Below are 12,167 nucleotides of genomic sequence, written 5' to 3'. Positions count from 1 at the left end.
CGTCCTTTTCCCCTCTATAATTTTCACTCGAATACCTGGTCTAATTATAGGTGGTTCGTCACGGCGAGAGTTCCTTTGTGAGTAGCCTCGGCAGGAGCGAGGCTACCGAGGAGCTGTCCTCTCTATGCTTCATGAAAATATAGGGTTGGCAAGTAATTCTTGATGTAGCATAAGAGGGAAGAGAGATTCCATAGATCAAGAGCGATATAAGAACGATATCAAATTTAATATGAAATTTTTTTAGATATTCAAAAATAAGTATCTATCGATGCAAGCAGAAGAGTGTATGAAGCTAATAAAATATTTGATTGTTAAAGTTTTTAGAAAAAAAAATAAATTCCAATAATCATTTTCTAAGCTCTCAATAAACTTTTCAAATTTATCTTCGAGAGAGAATACCAAAAATTTTGAAAAAAATTCGAAGAAATATCGAGGAAGATATACAGATTGTTAAAACGAAATAGGTAGAAAATGTGAAAAGTAAAACTAACACGAAAGTTGGTATATGAAAATGTCGAACAACGCTTATTAAATTATAAGCAATTTTGTATTAGATGAAATAGAAACGTTTGTCATCACTATATCTAATACGAAATTAAAATTGCTCATAACATAAAAAATAAATTTTAATGAAAATTTTCACATGAGAGTTTTTTTATAACTTTCAGAATCATTCTTTAAATCTTTTATTTTTTTATATCCATTTTATATCTATAACAAAAAAAGAAAAAAAAAATAGATAGGATTTCATAAAAACGATCAGGTAATCTTTGATATAATAACGGATCGTTGCTTCCTGGATTGTTTCAGGTATTTGGGTGTGGAGCCGCGATTGAACAGTGGATTGAGCCCTGGAAGTGGTGGCGATGGCCAAGCGCAGATCATTGGTGCGGGTGTGATTGGGCCAGCGAGCGCCGAAAAGAACTGCAAAAGCACGCACCTGACTGCGAAACAGCAGGCGATATGCTCCCGCTCTCCGCCAGTCCTGCAGGTACTTATTTATCGTTGGCGTCGTTACCTCCCTCTGGTGAGGGAGAGGACCAACCTCTCTTTCTCGCTATTCGGATTAATGGGTGGGGAAGCACGCGGCTAATTCGACTCGCTGGCCGTCCAAAAAGGCTTGTTGGTCCAACATTTATGACATTTCTTACGCATCTTTACTCTTCTGTTGATTTTTAAACAGGTCGAATGGTTATTTCGTAACATTCTTTTTCCTTTTTTTTTACTATTTTCTTGCCATTTTTTTTTTTCTATTAAGAAAAATGTATTGTCTGTTGTAGAATTTTTGGATAAGTAGAATGTTTGAAATTGTTGTATTTTTAAATCGAGATAAATGGTAAGTTTTTCTTTTCTTCATTTTTATTTTTGTTTAAAAAATGTTGCTCGAAACAGAGTACCGATTTTCGTATAAGAAACAAATAAAAAATTTTTGTATTTTTTTTTAATTTTATTTTCAAAAATTCAAAAATTTTTATATGTTAATTTTATTTTATTTTTTTCGTTTTTTTTCTCTCTTTTATTTAAAATTTAGAAAATTTCTACAAATTTAAAATAGATGTTAAAAAATAAAATTGAAGAAAACCTATGAGATACGTAAATTTTCAAATCTTATAAAAAATTATAAAAAATAAAAATCTTAATTCATTTAAAATTTTAACTGAAAAATTCCTATTACTTCAAAATATATATTAGATAGCAAAAATTAAAAAAAATACACATATGGAATACGTGTAAATTTTCAACTCACACGACATTACAGAGGGTTAAAAAATAATCATGGATCGTGAAGGGGAAATTAAACGTCCGTGTAAAATGACGCGAGTGCACTGGTGAATTCGCGCGATTCTAAAGAACTCCCGGAATGCAGCGGTCAAGTTGTAGCTTTCGTTTGCCGCGCCTGCAATATTTAATACTCGAGCTCTGGAACAGTCAGGGTCTTCAGTGAACCCTACACGACCTCCTTTCGAGACGGCTCGCAGTCGGGAAATGAAGTCGCGAATTCTGTGATCTCGCATCGAGCTTTGGATCCATGTGAAACTTCATAAATTAGTTTAAAATGACAAAATATCTATAACATATAAGGTGAATTATATAGTTCCCAACTATCCTAAATGGTACATATTATAATTATTTCAATTACTTTACTAATATTTATTAGATTAATAAAATTTTTTTTTACTGATAATATAATTTCGAAAGATTCTTATAGTAATTTGATTTTTTTCGTTTTTTATTTTTTTTTTTAATTATCAATTAACAAATACCGAAATAAATTTATAATATTTAATTGTAAATAAAAAATTAAATTTAACAAATTTTATAATCTTATAAACTTTAACAAATTTAATTTTTAAATTAATATAAAACATATTACTTAGATGTTACTTAAATATTACTTAAAGTCACTCGAAATCATATCATCTTTGATAATACAAAATTTTGATCTGTTAATTAAGAAAAATAATTATAGTAATAATATTAGATTCCATCTTATATGTGTATTTCAGATTTATGCTTGAAACTTTTTTGAAAGTACAGACTTTTTTGATATAAATTTTTTAAAAATATATTATATTTATCTGCAAAACATATAAATATGAAATAAATAAATTTTTCATAATTTAATTTTTTAAAAAAATTTATAAACATACCTTGTGTGTGTATGTGAAATAGATTTTTTAAAATTACAAGTCTTTTAAAATTTTCGATTAAAGTCTCTTAATTATGCATTACTTTCAAGTGGTACAATCCGAAACACAGTTTTAAAAATTCCAACCAACATCATCAAATCTTATTCCAATCATTTCCTCCAACTTTCTCCTCATATTATTTTATATTATTTAATTCTACCTCCATTGAAAGTCGATATTAAAGTCAAAAATTCACTAAAAACAAGAAAAAAATATTTTATTAAAAAACATTTTAACACAATCGCATTATTATCATAATCGATATTAGTTCACAACACAAAATTCATAGTATAATTAAAAAAACAATAAAATTCAACAATATCTATTAAAATTAAATTTTATATTTGAGATCGACTTTATAGTACAAAGAATAGAAGGTTATGTCAACTTTGCATTAATTTTTCACAGAAAATGAAAAAATGAATTTAATCGTATTTTACTCTAAAACAATCTTTGAGCACGATGAAATTTATATATAAATATATTATATATTATATACTATAAGTTTGTCTTACGATTTGTAGCATAATTTCATATCATCTACTTATTTGAATATCATAAATCTATTATGTTGTCTATTTGATCATACTGCTTCGAAATGACATTTCAACGCCATCTGCGATAAAAATTGAAATTAATATAGGGATAATTATTTTTATTAAAGAGAAAAGAATATAATATATTTAAAAAAAATATAAGAAGATCGAGGAATTTATTCTTTTATACTTTTAAATCATTATAATATATTTTTCATTGTTTTATGAATATCTTATATAGGATTCGACTTTCATGTTCCATCAATTTATAAAATAAATATGTTTAAATTTATAATATTTAAAATCTAATTTAATTAAAAATTTATAAATAGTTAATTTTTAAACAAATTTATCGATATTAATTAATATATTAATTATGATATGCATCAATCATAAAAAGTATCGATCATAAGAAACTAATCAAGTACCAACATATAATATTGTTGTAGTAGTACCAACTAAAAATTGAAATTATTTTATCGCGATTTAGTAATAGTATCCACCATGCTTATATGGTGAGCGGTAAAAAAACGAGACGACTAGTTGCCCAAAATCGCATTTACCTCTGCCTAATGCACAAATCTTGTCGTGGTGGGGAAGGGCAGGGGTCGGGATCGTCTAGAAGCCGGTGCCTAGGTAAACGCAAGGCTCGATATATCTCTTTGAATGCCGCCGACCGTCGTCTTGCTTTTCCGAGTTCTGGTTACCGACAAAAGGGTTCCGTATGAATATTCATAACGATACCGCGATGGACGTTTAATCCCCGCATGATTAACCAGATATATGTCGAATCATTCTCGATTTGTTTCGTATCGAAATGTCGACTGTGACTCTACGTTTTGTTCTTTCTTTTTGTTAAAATTGTTAAAATCTTTATTACTGTTATAAAGAATCGATGTTTTGTTAACTTAAATTACAAGTGTTTTGAAGTATGGGAATGAAATTGTGATGTATGAATGTGTAAAAATCTATTTTATATAATAATTTTATAACAATATATATATATATATACATATATTGTTATTTTGTAAATTGTAATTAAAGGTAATATTGAAGCTTGAGAAAAATTTAATTCATATTTATTGCGAATTATGATTGACGTCATTAGTATAATTTCGTAATTTGAAGTTATAAATCGTTTATAATCGAAGTTTATAATCATTATTATAATTATATTTATATTTATGAAATTTGTGTTTGAATTCTATATATATATTTTTTTGTACATATTTTTACATTGATTTTAATATATGAATGCATTTTATTTTAGATAAATACATAATTTTTAAATAAATAAATTGACGAAATTTATAATATAAAAACAATTAATTTTTAATTGTATTTAGAAACAATTTGTTTAAATGCTTTTATAAAGAATAGAATAATTAGAATTTTAAAAAAATTATCTTTAATATCAACTTTTTAATATCAAAATTATCAGAAACTTTCCAATTTAATTTTACTCTAATTTTCCATGTATATAATTTTTACAAAAATCATAAATTACTCTAAAATACTCAAATCTTCAATAAATCCAACATTAATATTAAAAACAACTAATCAGTATTAATTACAGTGATCAAGATCGTATCAATTTCAACTATCTGCCATTATAATTACACGCCAATAGATCAATAGATCCTATTATATATTAATATGTTATTCACTAATATCGGTTTCGTTATATTAGACTCAATATTAAACGAATCTAATCAGAAGCTAATATCAGACAAGTTATTTGTACATCCGTTTCTTGCATGTCACTCAATCAATCAATGGAAAGTACATATATACATATATATACATATAAAAACATATTCACATTACTATTTTACTTTTCTATTCGTAGCTTTCATGGTTTTTATTTACAGGCAGTAAGTGCTGGCGCGAGATTGGCGATTGAGGAGTGTCAGCATCAGTTCAGATCGGCAAGATGGAACTGCTCCATCACCTCGGAAAATCCGGATAATATTTTTGGCGGCGTGATGCTAGTCAGTAAGTAAAAGCTCAATCTTGAAGAGAATAAAGCTTAGACATGATGGAAATTCTTGATAAGATGAAAGTTCGGAGTGCAAAGATGACATGATAATGGATGTCTTATAGATATCAATGATAAATTAATATAGAAATTCAATTTGATAATGAATTTTTGAAAACAAAAAATAGTAAATATAATAGTAAATATATGCAAATAGATGCAATGTAAAGCCATAATACGAATTAGAAAAATATAATAATATGTAAGTAATATGTATATTTATTTTTAATTTTTTATTAATTTATTAAATTAAGTTATTTATTTTTTATTTTATAATTATCATAATATAATTGTTATCATTGTGCATTGTTATAATGAAAAATATTTATTAAGTATATTATATATAAATAAGTATATTATAAACAATTGTTCTGTTTCTATCATATTGTTACTTTATTTAACATAAATTTCAGTTACTTATAACTTAATCAAAACTTAAATCAAAACTTTTTTATATTAATTTTTGTATTTATTCTATAAACATATTAATATCCTATATACACAACACAAATATTGATATAGACTTTATAAGTTATGAACATATATATATATATATATATATATATAGGATATTAATATTGACAAATCAAATTAAACAAATTAATTAAACAAATATTTATTAATTATCCAGGCGTATTATCCTTTAGATAGAATGATCAATTTTGGAAATTGAAGCAATTAAGATATCTATTTTTTTTATCTAGAAATAATTTTATCTCTGTAATTATAAATCATAATAATTAGAATCTTTGACAACTCAAATGCAATTTTCTTTTTTTATTAGAACGAAATTACTTAGAATAAGTTTCAAAAATGGAAAAAGTTGCATTGTAACAAAGAAATTCCAATGCATCTTTGCAGACAGTCGCGAAGCAGCATTTGTATATGCAATATCGGCGGCAGGGGTTGCTTATAGCGTCACCAGAGCTTGTTCCAGGGGCGAACTCACCGATTGCTCGTGCGACAACCGGGTCAGAACACGCCATCCGAATAATTGGCAATGGGGCGGCTGTAGCGAGGTAATTTCCCCTATTTGTATTCTATTTTCTTTTGAAAGATAACCATAAATATAAATGCAATTCACTTTGTTTTTTAATTCCCAAACTTATGTCTTTTTATTTTTTAGAATGTTAAGTAGTTTCACTGGTATTCTTAAGTAAATTCAACATTTATATAATACATGAAAAATTAACTTTCAATAAAATGAAACTTTAAAGAAGATTATTTTCATTTTTTAGAGATAGAAGAATGTTTATTTTTATTTTTTTAATTATTATATATTTATAGTTTGTTTATAACAAATAATTAAGTGTTATTTGAACAATTAAATGTTTCTTTTTTTTAATGATTCAATATAAAAATATAATATAAAAACATAGAAAAAATTCAATAAGAAATTACATTATTTATGTCGTTTTGTTTTTTTTTTAATTAATTAGATTATTAGACTGAGTATATATGTGCAAATTTAAAATTTTATACACAATTACAGAAAACTGAAATAAAGATCTATTTTGCCTTTTAAATATCGTCCCATTTATATCAGAAGTACATTTGCAATTCGATAACTTATAGAATTTTTTATTTTAAACGTGAAATATAAGAAAATGATAATCGAAAGTATTTATTTCATAATTTATTTCTTATAAAACATTTTATAACAAAAATTTACAAAATGCACATGATAATGCAAAAAATATCCAATGCAATTATGATATTTAAAGCAAGACAGGTTTTTATTTTAATTATATTTTCATAATATAATTTATAAAATTTTAAATTTGCATAAACATATACTTATATTTTAAACTTTTACTATAAACATACTATAAACATATATTTTAATAATAAAAAATTAATAAAATTAATCAATTTCGTATGTACTTAAATAATTTTCAAACTTGATTTGTCTAAAAATCGACAATTAAGTAAAATGAAAAGATTTTTTCCTTTTCCAGTTAACTTTTCATAATGATTCATTCTTTAATCGATTGTATTATCAACATACCATAATATACATACATTCGTATATATATCATAATATATATATATATATATATATATATGTGTGTGTGTAAAAAAAATTACAAATACATGAAAATACTTTTACACTTTAATTTCACGGCTCGAAAGGCCAATTTAATTAATTTCTATTCGCTTTAACGAATTCGTTCTTACGCAACGTTCGTTAATTAAGCGAGGGAACTCATGCCAGCCAGTGGAATTACCCATTGGTTAGTGGCTTAGCTTAAGGCGAAGTTTTCAATTTCATGAAAACATGAAACTTGTTGTTGGTTTAATTTTATTCTTATTATTTTTTGATTCTTACTATTATTGATTGTAAATCAATCGAAATAGATGGCGTAGAACTTAATAAAATTCCATACCGAAATAAACGACAATTAAAATTTGCCACTCTTTCAGGATTGAGGAGAACAGGCACGAAATATGTATGTAATAATATTTTTTCTTCATGTTTTTAGTAACGATTTAGGGAACAAACTCCTTATCGATGCAGGAAACAAACTGTTGGCTTTTTTTATATATTAAAATCGATAATCGTTAACTTCTTATAAGATTAGTAGATTAATCTCTTTTTGAATGAATGAATTCTAGAAAATACAATGTTCGTTAAAAATGTTATAAAATTGAATAATTTTATTAAATAAATCATTTTTTAAAATAAATCTCTTTTAAATAAATCATTAGATTTTGGAAAAATACATTAAAACTGATAAAATTTATAATTTTTCCAAATAATTTAATTATAAAATTATTTATAATTTCATGATTTAATTATATACATTATTGTTTAAATATTAGTATAGTATCCTATTATATAATGTAATGTGATAGTATATAAATATTATACAATTATATAATATTAGGTAATAGGTATATAATGAATATATTGTTAAAAAAATCTGAATAAAAAATATAGATCTATATTTTTTTTCAAAGATTTTTAAAATTATTATCCTTTTTTTATGTTTGAGAAATAATCCTTTTAAAAAATTTTCCATATGTGACAAATGGAATATTATTATTTTATAAAAGATATGTAATTATTGTAAAAATATAAATTTAATACAAAGAAATTTGAATTAATTTATTATGCAAATTTTTACTATAAAAAATAAAAAAATATTAGTCAAGAAATTATAGATCTTAAAAAATAAAAAATATAGATAATTGAACTACACTTTTTTAATAAAAAAGAAATATTTTAAAGCTAATTATTTTTATACATCATACATTAATATATTTTTTGAAATATTATTTGAATTTCAAATAATTTTTGATAAAATAAAATATAAAATAAAATAATACATAATAATATAAAGAAATGCATATAAAATAATAAAACAAAAATATGAAATAAAACAAAAATAAAATTTTCATTTTTGTTAATCAATACTTGATATATTAATTGAAAGAACTCAAAAGTTGTGAATAAAATAATATAGATAAAATTATAATTATAAAAATCTAAAATAGGAAAAATAAAAAAAAATGAAAATACAAAATAAAACAAAAAATAATACTTCACTCTTGTTGACCCTTCAGAAGAGAGACTTCCCTTGTAAGTACACGGGGGAAGCACTGCCCCACACGGGCATCCCCAATTTGTCGTCTCGATCTCTCCACGGTCAGTCGACGTAAACCTTAACCCTGGAACGAAGACAAAGCTCGTCCTGTAAACGGATGCATTTCATGCGTACGGCTGACCCCTTGTAGACATTGCTAGCTTACAAGGGGATTAAGGGGGCTAAGCTTGTTAAGTTGCAACAACCCGCCACCTCCTGTCCCCGCACACAGCCCGACATATCGGTCACGTAACTTGCATGTGAGTGATGCACACAAGAACATAAATACCTACAATGAGAAAGAAGAGCAAGAGAGTAAGAGATAGATATAATGATGGTAGATAGAGAGGGATGAGAAGATGGGAGAAGTAAAGGGCAATTGGAGACGAAGCTCGAGGATAAATCGTGGATAATAAAAAAATTGATGAAAGGATGGTGTAAGAAAAGATTGAAAAAGAAAATAAATAAGGGAAGCAAAAGGCAGTAAGAAAGTTTTTAAAGATTATAAGTGAAAGACAAATGAAATGATATATAGAATATTGAAGAAAAGAATAAAGGAAAATGAAAACAAGGAAAGTTTAAAGAATCATATAATAGAATTAATAAGAAAGAAAAGACATTGATTATTTGAGATATGAGCAAAATAAATGAAAAAATGAAAAGAAAATATGTATAAAACAGATCAATGAAGGGATATCAAACAAAAATTAATGAAACATCGAAAGAAAAAGACAATTATTAACAAATTTAAAAATTAAAATTAAAGTAAAACTTAAATTAGTAAAAAGAAAAAATCCTCTATTTTAAAAGATATATACATAAAAAATAATAAAAAATTCGCAAACAAAAACGATAAAAGAACAAAAAATGTAAAAAATAAAATAGACAAAATAGAAAAAAGAATAAAGAAAATAAAGAAAAAAAAAATAAAAATAAAAAAATAGCAAGAAAATCAGGCACAGGAAAATAAGAATAATTACAAGCAAGAAACAAAATAGAAAGGAAGAGAAAAATGAACAAAGACTGGAAAGCGTGAGAAAAGACAACAGAGAAAAGACTAGCGCGCAGCGAGAAAAAAAGGCGGGCTAGACAGATGATCAGGAACAAAAAAGAAGAAAAAAGAAAAGACGGAAGGTGGGAGACACGTGCTCTCGAGTAACTCACGTGGCAGGAAGAGGAGCGAAAAGTGTCGGAAAAGTGGCGCTGCTTTTACCTTCGGGATTACCTACTCGTCCACTTATGCGGCCTCTAGCCTTTAACCAAGTTCCGGACATGGATTCCTTAACGAGTCGACGCGGCATCATACCCCGTGGGATATTTCGTCTACACTCCAACTCATTGACAGATTTTCTAAATAATGATGTTTGCCGACTTTGTCATATCCCGAGCTTGGCTAAAGAATATTGTAGCTACCGTTATACCTCTCGTCGATAAGTCGCCATTAGATGGCGCTTTCTGTTGGAATTCTTACCTTCTAAAATTTTGATCGAAATAGAAAAAAGAAGTGTAATGTCTGTGATTTCATTTGAATCATACAAAAAAAAGATTATCAAAGCAGGTAATCATGATTTGTTATATTAATAAATTTGCAAAGATTATTTGATTCATTTCCGATTTTGAATTTAGAAAAAGAATATTCATGTATTATTCACTAAGTGGGGTTATCTTATATATGCGATGAATATAGTAAGAAGATATATTAATAGTTTTAATAAAAAAATATACATAAATTTTTATATTAAACTATTATTATATTTATTATGGCGGCAATTTGTTTAATTTATCATATAAAATAGTATAGAATTATTTTTCTATGATGAATCTTCTTTTCCCGCCTAAATGAATAAGCGAATAATAAATTTAAATGGTTTATATTTAATCTCTTTAATGAAAATATTGATTATTAATAAGAATTCTTTATGCTATTTAACAACATTAAAGAGTTTGAAAAAATAAATAATTAATTTTTAAAAATAATAAATTAATTTTAATTTATTGTTAATCTATCACTATTTTAACTTATCATCTTATACTGCATAATATATAATACAATAATAATAAGTAATTTTTCAATAGATTGTGAGATATATACAATTTTTGCAAATGTATTTAAAAATAATTTTTTCGATTATTTCTATAAAAGATATTGGAAGATCAAAAAATTATCAGTTTAGAAAAAAATTGAATATTAAATATCTGTTAGATTAATAATAATGCAAAACTTTAACATATTTCAAATTTATTAAATTTGATAATGAGGAAATAATAAATATATCAAGAGGATATATCTTGTAATTTCTAATAAATTATAATAATAAAAATTCAAAATCAAACTTTATTTTTAAAAACAAGAGAAATAATATTGTATTTAATTATCACATCACGAATTTTTATTTAAAATATTATCAAAAAATAGTTATTATTTTCATAAAAATATGCTAGAAATATCATACATTACATAATAATTTATAGTATTACAGATTTAATTTATAACAAAAAAATCAAATTTTCATTTAAAAATATTTTTTCTTGTTCAGGATATTCATTTTGGAGAGAAGTTCTCGCGAGAATGGTCAGACAGTGGCGAAGAACCTGTAAAAGAGGGTGTGCTGCATGGACCGAAAGGGCTGGCTGGCCAGCTAATGAGGAAGCACGATAGTGAAGCTGGCAGGCGTGCAGTCCGCTCAAGAATGCAACGCGTATGCAAGTGTCACGGTAAGCCATTAACGCGTTCTACAGATAAAACCCTCTATCTACGCTCTTATTTTTCATTCCTCACGCTTTAACGACTTAGAATTTCACCAATCCCTTGTTTTCCCTTTCCTTGCTTGACTGTTGGCTCGTTGCATTCATGTATGCATGGATCCATGGGTAGAAGAATCTCTCTCGAGACTTGTTTCAGCATCCAAATATGCCATGAAAAGGTAAAATGTGATGTTCGTTTTAGTAGGCTTGTGGAACTTATAGTATATTTCCTTGCTTGTATATATTTTCTTCCGAAAATATCTTGTTATTTGATTTGGTATGAAAAGATTACATTAGTTTAAAAGATATAAAAATATCATATGACATAGAATAATATAAAATATTTGTTTAAATTACGAAACTGTAACGAGATAGATAATATATTCTTAAATTTATAAAAATGAATGGAAATTTTTAGATTAAATTAAAAAATGTTATTAAATCTTGTTTTATATATCTAATTTGGATCCTTTTGCTATTATTTTCAATAACATTATTTTGATAAAAATATATTTTAATTCTTAGAAATAATTTTATACGTTAAAAACTTTATATTTTATTTTATCTTGCA

General features: G+C 25.5%; 1 protein-coding gene and 1 long non-coding RNA gene across 3 annotated transcripts in view; one reads left to right on the top strand and one right to left on the bottom strand.

Annotated features, from left to right (window-relative positions):
* The window catches only part of LOC108001794 (protein Wnt-1-like), a 63,867-nt gene that overhangs the window by 45,867 nt on the left and 5,833 nt on the right, over positions 1 to 12,167 (top strand). For both annotated transcript variants that reach the window (XM_028668708.2, XM_028668710.2), the window contains exons 2-5: positions 811 to 991; positions 5,098 to 5,221; positions 6,126 to 6,283; positions 11,389 to 11,566. In XM_028668708.2, the coding sequence (XP_028524509.1) occupies positions 811 to 991; positions 5,098 to 5,221; positions 6,126 to 6,283; positions 11,389 to 11,566 (641 nt within the window). The remainder of the gene's footprint in view (positions 1 to 810; positions 992 to 5,097; positions 5,222 to 6,125; positions 6,284 to 11,388; positions 11,567 to 12,167) is intronic.
* LOC108001799 (uncharacterized) lies at positions 1,748 to 3,293 on the bottom strand. Its single transcript, XR_001766776.3, has 3 exons — positions 3,206 to 3,293; positions 2,652 to 2,885; positions 1,748 to 2,579 (listed from the first exon to the last, which is right to left on the bottom strand). It is a non-coding gene; the product is annotated as an uncharacterized LOC108001799 (long non-coding RNA).

The sequence above is a fragment of the Apis cerana genome, linkage group LG1 (genome assembly GCF_029169275.1).
Source record: "Apis cerana isolate GH-2021 linkage group LG1, AcerK_1.0, whole genome shotgun sequence".
Lineage (NCBI taxonomy): Eukaryota > Metazoa > Arthropoda > Insecta > Hymenoptera > Apidae > Apis > Apis cerana.
The sequence above is the reverse complement of the archived record's forward strand: the minus strand, read 5'-3'. Positions and strand labels throughout refer to the sequence as shown.